We start from the raw sequence: 20,066 nt of genomic DNA on the forward strand, positions 1-20,066 counted from the left end.
GCAGGCTCCAGGCTCTGAGCTGTCAGCACAGAGTCGGAGGAGGGGCCCAAACTAGTGAACTGCAAGATCATGACTTGAGTTGAAGTCAGTTGCTTAACCAACTGAGCCACCCAGGTGCCCTATTTCCCATTTTTAGAAAAAAAAAGAAAATCCTACTGGGGTATGAAGTGGTATCTCATTGTGGTTTTGATCTGCATTTCCTTAATGACTAAAAGATGGCAAACATCTTCTCACATGCTTACTGGCCATTTGTGTATCTTCTTTGGAGAAATGTTGATTTAAGTCCTTTGCCCATTTTTGAATTTTCTTTCTGTTTGTGTGGTTGAATTGTGGGAATTCTTTATGTGTTCTGGATATTAATCTCTTTTCAGATATATAGTTTGCAAATATTTTCTCTCATTCTGTGGGGTGTCTTTACTCTCTTGATAGTGACCTTTGTTTGATGCATAAAACTTTTATTTGATAAAGTTCAATTTTATTATTTTTTCTTCTGTTGCCATTGCTTTTGGTGTCATATCCAAAAAATCACTGCCAAGTCTAATATCATGAAGATTTCCCCCTATGTTTTATTTGTTTTGTTTGGGATACCATTAGGTTATTATAAAAGAGAGGCATGGAAATTATTTACATGATGGAAGATTTCACAACTTTACTAGAATGGGCAGCTTCACATGACGCCATTTCAATAACGATTTATTTTAGCCTACATACTTCCGGAGAATGTCACCAGAAATAATCCTTGTCATCCAGAACTACTTTGGTGCTTCCATATTCTGGGAGAATTTTATCTCCAACTTTCACGCTAACTAGTTGAATCTCTCTCTTTTCTCTAGAGCCCCATCCATACACTTTTCCTTGAGATTTTTCTGGAAGCAAAATGCCTCCTTTGGTTACAGTTTTGGCTATACTCCTTTCTTTTTTTTTTTTTTTTTTAATATTTTTTTTCAACGTTTATTTATTTTTGGGGGGACAGAGAGAGACAGAGCATGAACGGGGGAGGGGCAGAGAGAGAGGGAGACACAGAATCGGAAACAGGCTCCAGGCTCCGAGCCATCAGCCCAGAGCCTGACGCGGGGCTCGAACTCCTGGACCGCGAGATCGTGACCTGGCTGAAGTCGGACGCTTAACCGACTGCGCCACCCAGGCGCCCCTGGCTATACTCCTTTCAACTAAAACTTGGTCAAAGAGGGGAAGAAACTTTCTAAACGCCTCTCCTGACATGACTGGCTGCTGCAGTTCGTACTTTGCTTTTGAGCTGCCACCACCACAAGGAGAACCGTCCCCCCCCGCCCCGCCCTGCCCCTGCCATGTCTTCTTCTAAGAGTTTTAGAGCTTTAGCTATTACATGTACGTCTTTGGTCCATTTTGAGTTAATTTTTGTATATAGTATGAGTCCAACTTCATTCTTTTGCATGTGGATATCCATTTCTCCCAGCATCATTTGTTGAAAAGACTATCCTTTCCCCACTGAATGGTCTTGTCACTGTTGTCATTTAATTTGGTTTCAGCAGTGATCATCCTCTCCTTTCAGTCCATCTACTCAATTTTAAAATTCTAAAACTTTTTTTTTTTTTGCTGGGGAGAATATATGTAATAAATAATCCTCGTTAAGTACTCTTTCCACGTACCCCCTCCCCCCCAACCCTGTGGTCATCTAGTCCCCTCCAGCAGTTTCAAGTTTCCCTGTACCAGGAAATTCCCATTCTGGTTATTTTGTTTTATTCCTTTTCCCAATTACTGAGTCCCTTACGGTGTGGTTTGTTATCATTCTTTATCTAGTCAGGATTCACTCTTGGGTCTTTTCGGAAATCCTCGATTATGGCAATCTGAGCAGGGGAGACATAGCAGTTTCTGCCCTTCTAAGTCTGTGGTATGCCAGCTGGCAATCTATCAGTCATATGGCACAGCACCAAGAACGGGCACTTCTGCTCTTCTGTCTCTGAAGGTACAAAAGCTAGAGACTTCCCAGCCTCAGACAGTGAATTCAGCCTTTTTGTTCGGCAACTTATAGTTCCTTGGGGGGCCAGGGAGAACACCAGGTCCTCCTATTAATAACACTCATACAGACCACCATTGCCCTTTCTTTAGGAGATATGCTGATCTCCACAAAAAGAGTCTTTCCAGGAATTTTGGTGTTTCAATCTTTTTCCCTGGGCTCTGCACTACTGAACCTCAGGTTTTCCTGAAGGCCTGTATGTGGAAAAGTCTTGTACTTATACAACGCAGAGCTTGACATTTATACATACTTCAGACACCACCTACCTGACCTAGCAGCTACTCTGCTCAGAAAAGGCAGATGGGTTTGGATTGAAAGGGATGGAGAAAGGCAAGAGGAATGCAAGCATTCAAGTCATTGTTTTCCAAAATCCCCTCCAATACCAAAACTGTTAACAGGACACTCTTTGTAGAACAATAGCAAAAACCTTGTGCTAAGATTTCCAATTCCACCATTTCCAACTATCTGTCTTCATGGAGATGTCTAATGAGACAACACTCAAAATCAGAAGTTAGGACGGATGTTACTACCATCTAATCTTTAGGCTCCATTTTCTCCAACTGCCCCGATCACGTTCTTCATAGCTAAAGGCCAGTTCAGAATCATTCACTGTATTTAGTCATGTCTCTCAGTCTCTCTTCAGTGTAGACCAATCCTCAGTCTTTCCTTGACTTTCTTGACCTTGACATTTGTAAAATATCCCTTGGTTTGCATTTATTTGAGATTTCCTCATGATTAGATGACATTAGGAATGTGAACAAAGTGATGCTGAATTCTCACTGGATCCTATGAGGTGGCACATGATTTTATCTTCCAGGGTGGTGTGTGCTACGCTTCTGTACTGTCAAATTCTCGAAGTATTTTTTATTTTTTGGCTATTTCTTATGTATTTGTCCTTTGTATTTTGTGGAGAGGTACTATGAAACTGCAAATAACCCATTTCTCTTCAAATTTTTTATTTCTATGGGCATGGACTGTGGTTCCCTATTTTGTTAAGTTTTTTTGAATTTAATAAATTTCCTGAATTTTATTCAGTGTATTAGGTTATACCTCATTACTACCACTATTTACTTTGATGCTCAAACTGTCCCCTTCAAACATAAGGCATCTGTTCCTGTTGGCCCGTGGGTCCTTCTGACATGTCCCTATCATTCCTTGAGCCTATCCTTCCTGTCTAGTACAATATGATGTTCCAGGATTACCCTGTACTTTTTCTAATTCAGCCCTAGAATCTGCCCCTTCTCCAAGGAGCTCTCATTCCCTTTTAGTGGAAAATGGTATTCAGAAGATAAGATTTGGGAGTGCTTACTGCTGTTGGGGTATTGCTGTTCTCAGGTCCTCTCAATGAGAAGAACTAGGACATGTATAAATATATATTATATACACATATAACACACATTTACACCACATATATACATACATATACACTGACACTGATATTAATTTCTACATCTCTATAATGAAAACCATGAGTTCACACTGACACATCTAATTCCAACACCACAGTTTATTCTCTTTCGCTTTCCTTTCATATTTGTAGTGCTTTTCTGACAGTAAGAAATTTGGGTTCTATTTTCCTTGTATTTCTTTGACCAACCTTTTTGCATATAACCAATCTCCCATCTCTGCCACCAGTTCTTCCCTATGCAGATGCCTACTTCAGCTCTGACTCCCAGTTCTGAGCCACCTGTGTACTGGCCTGCCCCCTCCAACACACGTGGATATCCTTACCCTGCCTCAGATCCTACTATCATGCCAGACTGACTGCCTGCGTGGACATCCTCTTCATCCCACGTAGGCTCTGACTCCTGACTCTACATCACCTCTCCTGTATGACACCATCCTCACAATGCTTGGGCTCTGAGACCCTCGCTCTGGGCCACTGTGGCTCCCCACCCCCACCACCTTGCCACAAGGTAGATGCCTACCTTGCTCTACCAACTTATTGGCTTTAGGACTAGATTGTTAGGGAAGGGAAGCAGAAGAAGAGACTGATTTTTTAGAAAATATATAGCTTCTCTGCTTAAAATTCTCTAATGGTTTCCCATCACATTTAAAATAAAATCCAAACTTACCCTGGGGCTTTTAAAGGTCTACACGATACAATTTCTGTCCACCTCTCAAATCTCATTCTGTACCATTCTCCCCCTTGCCCACTCTGCTCCAAGCACAGGGGCCTTGTATTAATTCCTTGAATATTCCAAACTCATTCCTCTCCTACAGCCTTCGTAATCTCTCTTCCCTCTGCCTGCATCCCTGACCACCAATCTAAGTAACTATTCAGCTCCTCTCTCTGATCACCCCATTGGAGTTATATTTACACAGTAGTTGCTATTATCTGATATTTTCTTGTTTACTTATTTCTCTCTGTCCACTAAAACCTAGGTACATTCCATGAGATTTGGTTCCTACTTACTGCTGCTATTTCCAGCCTCTGGCGAATGCATGCAAGTGTAAAATAAAAAGCAAGGCTCTGTGACAGCCATATCCTGGGAGGTCAGTGATGACAATGAGGGGTCCCTGTGCACGTTTTCATCAGAGCAGTGCTGAACGCTGCCTGCCTCCGTCAAATCTGCGACCAGAATGCAGCCACCACTCGTACAGCCTCTGCTGATGATGGAATTACCGTCGTGTGTAATACCCCCATTACCTGTGTCAGAGCTTGGATGCTCGTGTTGATGTCACCACTGGCTACTTGGGAGATAATGAAATTGATTGTGGATGCTGTATTACTGTGCATGTCATCAAAGTGTGGAGAAACAGCCCGGATTCTAGAGAGCAGAGCAAAGGGAAAAAATTCAATCTTTGTTAGAAGACATCTCAGTGAGTTGGGATTATGCAATTCTCTGCTACCTCCAGGTCTTAGTAAAGAATTGCTCCCAGCCATACAGTGATCAGTTCTAAAACATTCTAATTGTACAGAGAGCTCTTTTCACATATGCACTCTTTTGATCATGCACTGCTCACCACTGAAATGAAAGAGATTAACTTACTTGGGTTCAGGAATAAGGACGGGTTCAAAAATGTCATCCAGTTTGTGCTGAACAAGCTCTGGCATTTCACATCGAACTGTACCATTGTCATTCTCAATCTCATCTAGATCCAGCTGGAATTCTCGGCGAACCATCTGGGCTGCCTCAGGATGCCCACTCATGCTTCGGGCTTGGCTAAGGGAAGCAAAAGGAGGTTCCTGAACTAAAAGAAACTTCTGAAACAAAGGACAAGAGTAGCACTGCCAGTTGCCCCAAAGCTTCAAGACAGATGTTCAACTTCTGGTTTCAGCCCCCCTGAATTATTTGAGTCCTTGAGTCTAAGGCAAATGCCTTCAATGGGCCGCAATTCATGTTCATGAATATCCTCAGAGCAGATGGTTTTAACTTGTATTTGTAGTAGCTTCCAAATTATAAGTATTCTCTCCAGTTCACTAAAGCTGACAAACCTTGTGTTGCTATTCCAGAGGGGGCAGAAAATAATTCATAAAATATACTTATACTGACTCAAAGGTCTCTACTTGGTCACAAATTTAAGAAAAATCTAGACTGGCTGGTTCTTTTCTGATAAATTATCCAGTGTTAAGTTCTTCTAATCATAAGCACTCATCCATGCAGTGTTCAGTACACTTTAAACTTTGAGGTACAGTCATCTCTTTTTAGGGATATTCACTCTTGATAGGTCAGGGCCAGCATTACATCTAAGCAATAGGTATTTAAAGTTTTCAAATTCAAATTGGTTAAAATTAGACGAACGATACAGCCCAAAATAGAGCTGTCTTTCTTAGAAGGTAGTATTTTGAGTCCCTAAGCCAATTCTGGGTTGCATGCAATTTACTCAGCCTTATCTGAAGAACAGAATCCTGAATATGACCAAGTATAACACAAGGAAGAAGGTGAACCAATAATTTAGCCACATGACATTGAGTGGCCACTTCTGCTAGCCAGTGGACTTCTGGGGAAGGCTTGACACATGGGATACTTATGGACACCCCTAACCTGTTAAGAGTTATAAACTCTAAATCAATTGCCCTCCAGAGGGGATGAATCCAAGTCAGAAGTTAGAAAGATATAAGAGCCCTGCTAATGAGAAATTAGCAGGCAGTACTTACATCCTATAAGTGCGATACATAATTCTGTCCACGGAAAAGCAGTGAAAGAAGGCACAAGACTATTTAGAAGTGGTTTTGAGACAAAGACAAAGACAATGAAGACTGAAGGATTAAACATTTGGCTACAAGACATTTACCCAGACACTCTGTCATGCATGATAATGGCTACAAGAACTCAAGATTATGTTACAGGATAAGCTCTTAGCACACAAGGCAAAGTCCACTGAGACGTTCTTAGACAATTATTTCCATCTACATACTTGAGTTTGGAGGACATGTCCTCAGCTGGTCCCTTGCGCAGCATGTTGGCATTGGAGTTTATGCTCTGTGTGCGCTGAGGTCTCTCTTCCACCTGTTTTATTGGTGCAGCAGAAGGCCTCTTTGCTGACCGCTTAATCCTCTCCTCGAGCATGCTCATATCCTTTTCAGAAAGCTGTAAGAAGAAGCCAATTTATTACCACATACTCTACTAGAATATGAGGAGAATTAAAAACCTGATTGGAAGACTCAAAAGAGTCAATATCCATTCACATATTGAAGCAAACAGAACCTGCTATGTTAGGGTAAATTCATTTTCAAAATACTAGCTACATTTTAAATCAACTATTGTTAAAACCTGCTATCATAAGAGAATACATGAAAGAAGGAAAGGATACAAAAAGAAAGGCCAGTAATAACTCTAAACGAAAAAATCAAAGATTAAATGATGCTTCCTCATGTTTGCTGTGTCACCACTATGTGAACTACAGGTAAGAAGCTTCACCTGTGACCATCTATAAAATTCCCATCTGCTTTATCTCCTTTGCCGACCTGTAGTGAGGATTTAATTAGATTAGTACAGCTAAAAATACATAAACACAGTGTAAATACTAGGAAGTAACTGGAATGAAGGACTGAGGTGCAAGCACAAGCAAATGGCTCAAAGGAAGTAAGGAATCTGAGATAGCACCTGATGTGTCTGCAGAATGTGGCTTATGGCTGTGGGACTCTTTTGATGTGACAGGTACCAGATTCTACATTATACACGAGTACTTGTTCACTACAAAGTAAATGCACTGAAAATTACAGAGCAGATTTCTAGACAGAATATAAATCCCAAACTAGTTCTGGATTTCCCGATTCAAAAATAGCTCTCGGGGCGCCTGGGTGGCTCAGTCAGTTAAGTGTCTGACTCTTGATTTTGGTTCAAGTCATGATCTCATGTTCCGTGAGATTGAGCCCCACATCAGGTTCTGTGCTGACAGCGTGGAGCCCGCTTGGGATTCTCTCCTCTCCCTCTCTCTGTTCCTCCACTGCTCCTGCTCTCCCTCTCTTAACTTAAAAAAAAAAAAAAAAAAAAAAAAAGCTTTCATTTTCTAAAGCAAACTGTGTGAGTAGAAGGCTCAGAAAAGAAAATCTGATTTCCTGTAAGGCACATATAAATGTCCTGTAACAGTCAGAGACACCCTCAAGGGTTTATCTGGACTCTAAGACACATTGATGGGTTTAGTTTAATAAAAAGTGGTAACAACTTAGCTAGAGTTGAGATGGCATGAAAGCTGAACACCCAAGTGATTCTGCAATTCACAACATGTTAAAAATGTCCACAAAAAGTCACTCACAGTTCCAATCAGTTTGAACACCTGATCCCCGTGTACATTGTACACGGTGACGATGGTATTGAGGGCAGCATTGCGCACAGCATTGTCACGGTCTCCGATGTGAATTGCTATCTCCTTTAAGGCTTTCCCTGGGGTTGGTTGGCAAACATTCATGCCATAGGACTCGACCAGACACCCCAGTTCTTCCAGGCACTCTGATGGGGGAGGAAGATTAGACTGATGAGACCCAACACACATTTGGCATAGAGACTTATCTTTGCTAGATAAAATTTCCTTGGCATACATAAAAGACTAAAATCCTATACTGGTTCTACCTAGAATTTTTCCTTGTTTATTGCCTTCTGACAAAACACACAATAATGATGTTACAGCAAGTGCTCCTGGAAGAAAGGGATGCCTGTGAGTCAGATGGCCCCTGTGCACTTGATTTTGTCACCAGGGTGGTAACTGAGTGGTGCCCGTGTCACCGGACACTGTGGCACCACCAGTGTGCAACTCATCATTCTCACAGTCCAAATCAGAAGATTGGAATCAATCACTCAGACACTGAAGAATTGTCCTTGTTCATCTACAAACTCTTTCTTTTAGAGGTCACTGCTGCATAGACTCACGCTTCTATTTAAATTCTTGCTTCACCTGCTCTTTGCTTAGAGTTTTTGGATTTGGTTCCTTCCATGATGAAGGGGAACATCTTGCTGGCTGGGTAGACAAGGCACATCCGGTTCAGGATGGCACGGACATCTTTACGAATGACATCCTTTGGTTCTCCAACCTAGTCGACAAGGAAAATAACGACTGAGGCATTTCCTGAGTAGCAAAGGGTCCTCCCATGAGTCACTACCTTTTGGAAGAATGGGGGCACAGGAGTAAGTGGTAGAAGGTATCTTTACAGAATAAATGAAAAAGGGCGAGGGCATAAAGGATAGGAACTGAGGTCAGCCGGGAACTTGGGCAGTCTTCCAGAGTGAGAACAACGCATTACCTTGAGGATGAGATAAGGGATGAAGGAAGATGCTTCGTTCTCAGTCAGATGATATTCCTCCTCACTTAGCAGTGTGAAGAGCAATTTTAAATATTCTAGGGCTTTCATTAGGACGCTTGTATTGGTGTCAAAAAACCGCAGGGTAAGCCACTTTAAGATGAGATCCAGGCAACCAATTACACCCTCTTTTTCACTCTCCAAGTGCTTAAAACAAAAGACAAATAAGACTGTATAAAAATGTAAGTTCTATTAGGTAAGTCCTTTATAAATTTTACTAGAGTCCAAGAAGAAAATAATAGCTTTTTGAGCTATTTAGGACCTAAAATTATAGACATTTATTCTATCAAACAATAAAACAGCTCTAAAAACAGAGAACATGTTGTATTCTAGTTCCCTCTCAAGTCACGTGAATTTCTGGGTATTCACAAGGCTCAGTATTTTCACGGGTCTGAGATAATCATAGTTATCTCTTGCAAACCTACATCAACCATGACAGCAAGGGCTTTGTTATGATGCTGAAAGTCTGAGTGAAACATCTCATCTTGTAGCCACTTAGCCACGCAGCTAGACATCTGAGTCTTTAGTTGCTCAATGTATTCATCCCGTGGAGTAGTAAAATTCCACTTTAGCACCTGAAAAAAAAAACAGTGAAAAGGGACTGTAAGATGTTCAACTGAAATGAGGCAGAGAACTCTATTTAAAAGCAGCTGCAGAAATCAATTAAATAAGATATTTTAAAATTCAACAAGATTAATTTGTAATTAAATATGAGTGCGAAATGTATTCTTGAGCTGTCATACATCGGGAAGCTTAACTCTTAAAATCTAGGAATAGAATAACATTCAGCAGTTCTCACTACAAAGACCAATGCTCTATTATTGTATAACATGGTAGACACTGTTGGTACAATTTCAATAAGGGGAAAATTTGAAATAGCTATCAAAATTTAAAAAATACACACCATTCTAGGAGGAGTTTAATAAAGATATATTCACATGTGCACAAATGCCTACATTCAAAGATGCTTATGACAGTGTAGTTTATAACACTGAAAGACTAGAAGCAACCTAAATGTTTACATTGTAGGTTGGGGATAAAGAAAGGTACATACATATGATGTACCAATAAAAAGAATGAATGCATATAAACACGCAGATATGAATAGCCTTTAAGATATTTCAAACATCATTAAAAGAAAAGAATAAAACACAGAACAAAGAATATGGCATGTACCCCTGTGCATAAAAGGCAGGCCATATGTTTATACATATATGATCGTATTGCATGAAATACTGACACTTCTGGAGTAACACACAAGAGCACTGGTAATAATGTCCTTCCTATGGAGGAGGACTAGAAGGGGTGACATGCTTCTCACACTACTCTCTGCACATTTCATATTGCTTGAATTAAGAAAAAACAACAACATGTATATATTGTAACAAAAAAAATTTAACTGCCTGATAATACTAAAATAAATCAAAAGAGAAATGACCGAACTAAGCAGATACAGTCACCAAATCTGGCTTTTATGATATCAGGTACAAGAAGGATTAAACGAGTGGCCTATTACCTATGTGTAGTTGACAAAAATCAATGAATACTTCCCATTCTTCAATTATAAAAATTAAAACAACTTTTATTTCTTTCCATTTGGAGGAAGAATAGGCAGTAGCTCCATTCCATAGTTCCTTTTGTAGGAACTAATGCTCCCATAGAGCTGTCTTAGAGAAATAAGCCATAATTTATAAGCAAAAGATTTAGTTCATTGTTAGATAGTTCACAATGAAATGAATTCCAGACAGCAAAGCTATTCTTGATTACAAAGCAAAACAAAAAAGCAAAAACCTACTGAGGATTCTTATCCCTTTCTTACCTTTAATCCTTTTTCATCTTTCATTCTTTGCTCCTTTCCATTTGGAATAACAATGAAGATAGGACCAGATTTGTCTTCATCTTCCTTTAAGCTGGTTTTGCTGGGCACTTTCTTTCCTTGTGCACTCTACAGCCAAGGTTCAGGGAATACTGGTTAGGAATGTGATGTTGCTGCCCAGTAAGAGCGCACTATAAAAACCATACACTCTCCACATTGTATTCTTCATGACAGAAACAGATAAGTCACAGAATTGTGCATGTTATGTTTTTGTACAGGTTTTTCAGAAATGTTTCTAATAGCATTCTCAGGTAACTGTTGGTTAGTCCTTAGACTGGCACGCAACATAGCTGGAAAAACTCTATTACCTGTCATTGGTTTGGGTCACAGCCTTTGTTTACTGGACAGTTCTTTCTTGAAATCTTCAACACCATTTATGGTTTTCCATATTAATGACTTCCATATTAATGACATTTTGAATGACATTCACACACTTCACATCATTTAGTTGAGAAAGCTTTTCTGTTTCTCTGCATATAAAATATATCTCTAGGGGCACCTGGGTGGCTCAGTCGGTTAAGCGTCCTGGACTTCGGCTCAGGTCATGATCTCATGGTTTGTGAGTTCTAACCCTGCACTGAGCTCTGCACTGACAGTACAGAAGCTGCCTGGGATTCTCTCTCTCTGCTCCTCCCCCCCGCCCAATGCTCTCTCCCTCTCCCTCAAAATATATAAATAAACTTAAAAAAATAAAAGTAAATATATCTCTATCATATAGCTATACCTGAGAGTCTCTGAACTTGATTCTAGGGAAACTTGCTAGAAACATTTTAAGTTATTAAAGTGGTTTTGAAAAATAATCCAAGAGTTTGAACTTTTGTATCAGATGGAAAAGAAAATAGTGAACCTCACTATGTATATTCAATTTTAAAACAGGAACCATTATTAACAGAAATGTAGGAAGAGTCCAGTATTTCTAGTAGGCCAGAATTTCTTTCTAGTTCAAACACTGAAGTCATTCAGTCAAAACAAGTATGAGATCATTTATGTGAAACTGTAAACTGCAAAAGACTTGTGGTGGGGGTGGGGGGGGGGGGGTGAGGGGCAGTATAGCATTAAGAACAGAGTCAAAAATACTTCAAAGCACATGTGACCAAAATACTAAAATAAGCACTTGTTAAATTTGGGATGAGGACAGTGGGGGAGGACAGGAAAAGAACAGCTTCATTGGACAGCTTAGAAGATAATTACCTATTTAACTCATTGAGTTAAAGGACCATGCATATGGAAAAATAACTGTAATATTCAGATGAATAGCCAGAGTGCCCACTGTATCTGGCATATAATAATAAATGCACTAGGTAATAAAACGGTTCTTAGTCTGGCATTTTTTTCATTAGTTACATGTAATTGATTAGATGGTTTTCTCTATGTATATTTGCTATTATATTTACTACCAATCGTACAGTTCTGCAATTTTCTTATATAAGTTTTAATCAATACCCTGAATATAGTGATAGGTTCTGAATCTTGGTATAGAAACTGATGACAATTTGCTGTGATTCAAAAACTTAATGAAATAAAAAGATTCCCAGGAGATTTCTGCCCTTTGCCCCCTCCCCGAAATATTTAAAGTTAAGCATTCGAACATATTTCTTTATTTTATTTTTAATTTTATGTTTGTTTATTTTTGAGAGCGAGAGAGACTGAGCATGAGTGGTAGAGGGACAGAGAGAGAGAGAGGGAGATACAGAATCTGAAGCAGGCTCCATGCTCTGAGCTGTCAGCACAGAGACCGATGCGGGGCTTGAACTCACAGACCACGAGATCATGACCTGAGCTGAAGTTGGCCACTCAACCGACTGAGCCACCAGGTGCCCCTATCTTTTTAATTTTTTTTTATGTTTATTTATGTTTGAGAAAGAGGAGACAGAGTGCTAGTAGAGAAGGGGCAGAGAGAGAGAGAGACAGAGAGAGAGACAGATCTCAAAGCAGGCTCCAGGCTCCATACTGTCAGCACAGAGCCCGACGTGGGGCTCAAACTGATGAATTGTGAGATCATGACCTGAGCCAAGTCAGATGCCTAACCGAATGAGCCACCCATGTGCCCCTGAACATATATTTCTTTAAATGTCCAACTCTGCATGGATGCTAAAGGGACTGGTGATTCATCAAAATAAGTCCCACTGGTGCAGGGACAGACGGTATTTCCTTGTAGACTCATTAGGATACCTTCTAGCATGATGACTTAACTGTGCCAAGTTTGAAGGAAGCTGATCACTACCTTCCTTTTCTTAAATCAGACTCAGCCAGATTCTGCCAGAGCTACATAGGACTTCTTTCTTCACTACTGCAAATCTTCCCCAAAGGTCTGCATGACAAAACCCATGACAGCACCTCTTGAGGGCAGGATGTCTCTGTTTTGGGGCCTTATTTAAAACAAGCCACAGAAACAGGCATAAATAATTAACTTTATAATTTGATAATATCAAGAGTGGTAATGTTTTTCATGCATAATATGATCTTTCCTAATAGAATGACATTGTGCATAAAACACACTTAAAAGCAATTCTACATCTAAGTATGCAGAGTTAACATACCTTTGCTTTAGAGGAAACTCCTAGAGCTTTGGCCTTTTTTGGATCAGGCTTGGGTTCTACAGTGCTGGAAACAGAATCTTCAACAGGTGCTTTGAGAAAAAAAGGGATCTACTATAAATATAAACTCTAATATCACTTTGTTCTGAGCAGGTTAAATATATAATGACGAGAAGGCCTACAGTTTTAAATGTGTCAATTTAGCAAGCATTTTCAGTTAGATTTTTTTTTCCTAATCCTTTTTCACCCTGACTTCTTTTTAAGCACAGCCCTATGAAATTAACTCAATAAATCTACATCTGCTTTGCCAACATTTAAGCTGAAGTTTTTTTTTTAATTTTTTTAATTAATGTTTTTATTTATTTGTGAAGGAGAGAGAGAGAGACAGAGCATGAGTGGGGGAGGAACAGAGAGAGGGGGAAACACAGAATTTGAAGCAGGCTCCAGGCTCTAAGCTGTCATCACAGAGCCCGATGGGGGGCTTGAACCCACGAACTGTGAGATCATAACCTGAGCTGAAGTCGGATGCTTAACCGACTGAGCCACCCAGGCACCCCTAAGCTGAAGTTTTAAAACTATTTTCTAAATAGCAGTTAAGAAACCTTTTCCCTAGATTGATACATCCTTAAGGACAGGGCCTGTGTCATCTTTGATACTCGGTATTTATCATATAGCAAGATTCCAACAAATGGTGTAATTGAATACATACTTTGATACCAACAGTTTTACACATGTAAGATTTCTAACTCTGTAGCATCAACAGTTTCTACCCCCCTAAACAGAATAATATTATTTTATTTAATAATAAAATAGTAGAGAAGGGGTTAAAGAGTAGAGTTTTATTTATACACAATGGAATTTTAACATCAGGGTGAAGAAACCAAGAATTTTCTCTAAATGATTAGTAAATGTTAGAATGGATCAACAAATGGGCAGTGCAGTGGAAGGAGGACCCATTTGGGAATGAGAAAGAGGCATTCTATGCTGGTGAATTCAGGCACTGACTGGTCGTCCCTGTACCCGTCACTTGATCTTCTGGGTTTTCCACATCTGTTAATAAAGGGGATTAAACTAGATGGTCCCAGTTCCCCCTCTAACTATAATATCCAATAGCAGAAAACAGTATAGAAACCTTAAAAATAAGAAGGAGCACTTGCTTTCTGGAGTATTTCAATACATTATTCCAAACTCCTTTTTTGGACTTGGAAACCAAATTAATCATCTTCATACCTTCAGCATAGTTCATAGCATAAAACTTCTCAAGTGTTTGTGGTAGGAGGGTAAAGGGGGCGGGCGGGAGGGCAGGCCTATGATCTAAGCTGTTAGGGAAAATGGTAAAAAATGAAAGCTTGATTTCTTTTTCGAGTTCCCCTGGGCTTAACCCTCTCAAAATACAATTACCTGAAGCTGGCTGGAATTTGGCTGGAGCTGACCCTCCCATCGGTTTGGAAGCTGCTTTAGCAGATGCAGCAGGCTTGGCTGGCATGTTAGCTTTGGCTTTCTCTAGCATGGCCAGTACCTGATCTTTAGAAGTTGGCTAGGGAGACAATGTAACAGGAGAGGTGAGAGGTCACATACATGATACACTCATACTATGCTTACTAACAGAGCTGCTGTCAAACACATCCTTGAGCTCCTACTTTTGAAATACCAATGAAATAAGGGAGGCGGCACACAGTGCAAGAGAAATAACACACATTATGAAGTCACACTAAATTAGCTACCATTCTAGAAGGTCACAATTTTCTGCAGAGTAAGGTTCTTTGAGTTCTACACACTGTTAAATATTATATTTTTGCTGCATTGGGATTTCAAGTGAAACTCTTAGGAGGTAATATGATCTCCTGCCGATATCAATTCATGTTCAATATTTTTCTAATGGCTTTTAACAGCAGCAACAACAGGAAGCAGTACCTTTAGTTTCCCAGTGGCCTTGGCCATTTTCTCATATCCCAAGTGCATCATGAAGAATGGCAAGGCATCTTGGGCCTTCTTCCGCACATCTCCATTACGGTCCTCCAGGCAGGAGTAGAGATGAGGAACACAAAGGATGAGGTCAGTGGGGGTGGAACGAAGACTCGGCAGTTTCTCAGCCAACCAGCCCAGAAGCTGCCAAAGGAAAGAAAGACCAGTGACACACTTCAAGTGGGAAAGTATCACTTACGATCTTAGGCTTAATGATTCCATCAGTACGAAACACTGAATGAGTTCTTACACTACAACTTTCCAAAATAAAATCAGTAATTTTTATTGTTCAAGAAATTTACTATACTTAAATAATAGACACAAAGAAGATAATCTTCCTACAGATAAAAACATGGTTCCCTGGACCATACTTGGGCATTCAATTATAAAGCTTTAATAGTTCTTAATGCATTTTAAAGATGAAAAGCTTTCACTTCACTTCTTTAAAATTTCTAAGAATTATTCAGTAGAGAAGATGCAGAACACTGATTTGATCAGAAGAGGACAAATTCTACTACAACTTCTATTTCAGCCTTACGTCGACAGTTTCTCTCTATTCCTTTAAAATAATTCATATCTGTATGTATTTTTTAAGTCTTTATTAATTTTAAAATTTATTTTGAGAGAGAGAGAGTGCACATAAGCGGGAGAGGGGCAGAGAGAAAGGGAGACAGAATTCCAAGTAGGCTCTGCACTGGCAATGCAAGAGCCCGACATGGGGCTCAAACCTATGAGAGAACGACCTGAGCCAAAACCAAGAATTGGACGCTTAATCAACTGAGCCACCCAGGCGCCCCTGTATTTATTTTTTAACTGAAGTTTTTATTGAAATGATTATAGTCACATGGAGTTATAAGAAGTAATACAGAGATCTCATGCACATTTTGCTCAGTTTCCACTCACAGTAGCTGTATACAAAATTATATTATAGTATAACTAGCAGGATACTGACACTAATACAATCCACTGATCTTGTTCAGACATCCCCAGCTTTACTATTCTCATTTGTGACTGTGTGTACATTTAGTTCTGTACACTTTTATCACACGTCAGTACATCTGCCACCAGAGTCAAGATTTTATTTTTTTTAAGAATATATTTTTTATTTATTTTGAGAGAGAGCACAAGTGGGGGAGAGGCAAAGAGAGAGAGGGAGAAAGAATCTCAAGCAGCCTCCACATTATCCACAAAGAGCTCAATGTGGGGCTCGAACACTCCAACTGAGAGATCATAACTTGAGCTGAGATCAGAGTTGGGAGCTTAACCAACTGCGCCACTCAGGCACCCCCATAAATTTTCATTTTTACAGAACAAATGTATAAGATCAAAATCACTGGGTCATATAGTAACTACATATTTAGTTTTATAAAAAGCTAAACTCTTTTCCCAGAGTGGCTGTACCATTTTACATCTCCTCTAACAGAATGTTCAAATTTCTCTACATCCTTGCCAGCATCTGGTATTATCACTTTCTTTATTTTAGTAATTCTGATAGTTGTATAGGGATGTGTCACTGTAGTTTTAATTTGCATTTCCCTTATTGCTAATACTACTGAACAACTTTCATGGGCTTATTTGTCAGCTGCATATCCTCTTCTGTAAAACACCTGTTCATGTCTTTTGCCCATTTCCTTTCCTTTTTTTTTTTAAAGTAGGCTACATCTAATATGGGGCTTGAACTCATGACCCTGAGATCAAAAGTTGCATGCTCTCTGACTGAACAAGCCAGATGCCCCATCTTTTGCCCATTTTCTGTTTTCTTCTTCTTTTTTTTAAGTAGGCTTCATGCCCATCGTGAAGCCCAACGTGGGGCTCGAATTCATGACCTGAGCTGAGATCAAGTCGGATGCTCAACCGACTGAGCCACCCAGGACCCCCTTGCTCATTTTCTAATTAGATTTTTTTTTTTTTTTTTACTGTTTTGAGAATTCTTTACATACATATTCTAAGTAATGGTCCTTTATTGGATGTAAAGTTTATAAATATTGTCTCCTGCTCTGTAGCTGACTTTCATCATCTTCACATGGTCTTTTGCACAGTAAAAGTTCTTAATTTTTACTGAGGTCCAACTTACCAAATTCTCCCTTTGATGGGATTGCGGTTTTGGTGTCAAGTCTAAGAATTCTTTGCCTGAAGAATTTCTGTATTCTGAAGGTTTTCACTGATGTTATCTTTAAAAGTTCTACAGTTTTATGTTCTACATTTAAGTCCATGATCCATTTTGAGTTAATTTTTGTGTTAAATGAAAGGTTTAGGTTGAGGTTTATTGTTCTATCTATAGATGTCTAAGGCTCTAGAATCACTTGTTGAAAAGGCCAGCCTTCCCTGCACTAAATTACTTTGGCAACTTAGTCAAAAATTAGTTGATCAGATTTGTGTGGGTCTATTTCTTGGTTTCCTCTTCAGTTCTATTGACCTGTGTCTGTCCTCTCCTCCCCCAACCACCCATACCAGTTTCTTGATTATGTTAACAATATGTGAGTCTTAATATATGGTAGAGTGATTATTTCCATGTTTTTCTTCTTTGTCAAGATTGTTTTAGCTAGAATATAAATTTTAGGATAAGCCTGTCTCTATAAAAAAACTTGCTGCAAGTTTGGTGGGAATTACATTAAACCTATAGATCAATTTGAGGAGAACTGACATCCCTGCTACATTGAAGCTTCCCATCTATGAACATGGCATGTCTTTCCATCTATTTGGGTCTTCCCAAATAGATGAATTCTTTCAACAGTATTCTGTAATTTTCAGTATACACACTCACTCTGTAGTTGTTTTGCTAAGTGTACATGTAAGGATTTCATTTTCTTTGGAGTGATTGTAAATGGTCCTTTCATTTCAGTTTCTGTATATACACTGTATTATAAAGAAATGTGATTGATTTTTGTGTGTTAATTTTGTATCCTGCAGTCTTACTGAACTCATTTATTAGCTCTAGGAGTTTACTTGTAGATTCCTTAGGATTTTCTATGTAGACAGTTATCTGCAATTAAGGATAGTTTCACTTATTTTTTTTCCAACCTGTCTTTCATCTTTTTTTAAATTCTTTTTTCCGTTTTTGGGGAGAGAGGGGCAGAGATAGAGAGGAAGAGGGGGAAAGAGAGAGGATCTCAAACAGGCTCCATACTCAGTGTTCAGCGTGAAGCCCAAAGCAGGGCTCGATCCCATGACCCTGGAAACATGACCTGAGCCAAAATCAAGAGTGTATGCTCAACCGACTGAGCCACCCAGGCGCCCCCTGTCTTCCATTTCTTTTTCTTGCATCGCTGCAGTGCCCAGAACTTGCCAGACTACGCTGATTAACAGTAGTGAAAACATATCATTTCTACTCGTAGGAGGAAAGCATTCAGTCTTTCACCACTAAGTATGACATTACCTATATAAGTTTTTTGTAGATGCGCTTTAGCAAAAAGAGGTAGTTCTCTTCTATCACTAACTTGCTCAGAGTTTTTGTCATGAATAGATGCTGGATTTTCTCAAATCCTTTTTTTGTGTCAACTGATACAATTATAGGATTTTTCTTCTTTGGCCTGTTGGTACTGATGGATTTTTGAATGTTGAATTCTATTTTTATGTTCTGATTAAAACCTCTTGAACCTTGAACTTCAGAGTTCAAGAAAAGAGAAAATTTCACAAAAAGGCTAGTCCTTTAAAAAATTCTATTTTTAGGGTGCCTGGGTGGCTCAGTCGTTAAGCATCTGACTTTGGCTCAGGTCATGATCTTACAGTTTGTGAGTTTGAGTCCCACATGAGGTGAGTTTGAGCCCCACTTTGGGTAAAACACAAGTTCTGGTAAACCCCTCTTCTCTCTCTCAACCCCTTACTCACTTGTGTCCTCTCTCTCAAAAAATAATTTTTATTGTTAAAAAAGTATATGAGGTGCGCCTGGGTAGCTCTGTCAGTTAAGCATCTGACTTCTGGCTCAGGTCATGATCTTGCAATACGTGAGTTCAAGCCCCGCATCAGGCTCTGTGCTGACAGCTTGGAGCCTGGAGCTTGCTTTGGAATCTGTGTCTCCTCTCTCTCTCAAAAATAAATAAATTAAAAAAAAAAAAAAATTTTTTTTTTTTAAAGTATATGAAAGGGGGGAAAAAAGAGGTACATGAGTATAAAAGCTCCAGGAATTTGGTTTCATTTTATTAACTGTTTCATAATGAAACACAATTCTACCTCTACATGCATATTTATTAGGCAGGTCCACACCTAAGAAGGTAAAAGACATGAATAAACACATTGTATATATAGTACTTACCTCTTGCCTCAAGAAAGGATTTTCCTTTTTGAGTTCTTCAGAAAGATCTTCTCCCTCCAGCCATTCCTTCATGCCTGTCTGTTCTGCCCAAGCATTCACAGTCGCTAGGGCAGCCGCCCGAACATTGTTCTGAAGGGAGGAGAAAATTAGTAAAGATAGTATCAGTTATGGTTTGGAGATAGGGAGTGAAAAAGGTTGTTACTTTGGGGATACGAACAATGGAGGTTTCTCTAAGGTCCACATGAACATACTTGGAATCAACTTCTCTGACACAGAATCTAGTTCTATGGTTGTACTGAAAATCTAAAGTAGAAACATAAAACTCCATTGTAAAGATGCTGTCGGTTAAATCAGACAAAAACAGTCACCTGGGTATAACATATCATGTAAGAGGAATTAACTCAGAAGTTCTGTTCCCTGAATCTCTGGGGCTGTTATATCCATGGTTATCTGCTAAAGAATGTAATTCCACATGGTAGAAAACTCAAGAGTTAGAATCAAATTACTAACAATTTGCCCAAACACTTACGTTTTCCTATTAATTTGCATTCGTAGCATGAGGACTTACTGACATGAAAAATATTAAAATATCCCAATTCCTCACATTAAATGAATTGCACAAAAATAAAGACACATTCAAATATTCAATCTAGGGCTAAATATAAGAGGCTTGCTACTTTCAAGGAGACTGATTCTAG

At 39.3% G+C, this 20,066-nt stretch overlaps 1 protein-coding gene and 1 non-coding gene across 4 annotated transcripts in view; both read right to left on the reverse strand.

The window, feature by feature from the left end:
- The window catches only part of CKAP5 (cytoskeleton associated protein 5), a 115,297-nt gene that overhangs the window by 15,792 nt on the left and 79,439 nt on the right, over positions 1–20,066 (reverse strand). For all 3 annotated transcript variants that reach the window (XM_030331548.2, XM_030331550.1, XM_030331549.1), the window contains exons 24-35: positions 19,369–19,497; positions 15,066–15,260; positions 14,553–14,688; positions 13,155–13,243; positions 10,558–10,683; positions 9,164–9,313; positions 8,682–8,885; positions 8,336–8,471; positions 7,700–7,893; positions 6,359–6,531; positions 4,990–5,163; positions 4,647–4,767 (exon numbers count right to left, since the gene is read on the reverse strand). In XM_030331548.2, the coding sequence (XP_030187408.1) occupies positions 4,647–4,767; positions 4,990–5,163; positions 6,359–6,531; positions 7,700–7,893; positions 8,336–8,471; positions 8,682–8,885; positions 9,164–9,313; positions 10,558–10,683; positions 13,155–13,243; positions 14,553–14,688; positions 15,066–15,260; positions 19,369–19,497 (1,827 nt within the window). The remainder of the gene's footprint in view (positions 1–4,646; positions 4,768–4,989; positions 5,164–6,358; positions 6,532–7,699; positions 7,894–8,335; positions 8,472–8,681; positions 8,886–9,163; positions 9,314–10,557; positions 10,684–13,154; positions 13,244–14,552; positions 14,689–15,065; positions 15,261–19,368; positions 19,498–20,066) is intronic.
- Positions 8,098–8,209, reverse strand: LOC115526654. Its single transcript, XR_003972703.1, has one exon. It is a non-coding gene; the product is annotated as a small nucleolar RNA SNORD67 (small nucleolar RNA).

Source organism: Lynx canadensis, chromosome D1 (assembly GCF_007474595.2).
Source record: "Lynx canadensis isolate LIC74 chromosome D1, mLynCan4.pri.v2, whole genome shotgun sequence".
Lineage (NCBI taxonomy): Eukaryota > Metazoa > Chordata > Mammalia > Carnivora > Felidae > Lynx > Lynx canadensis.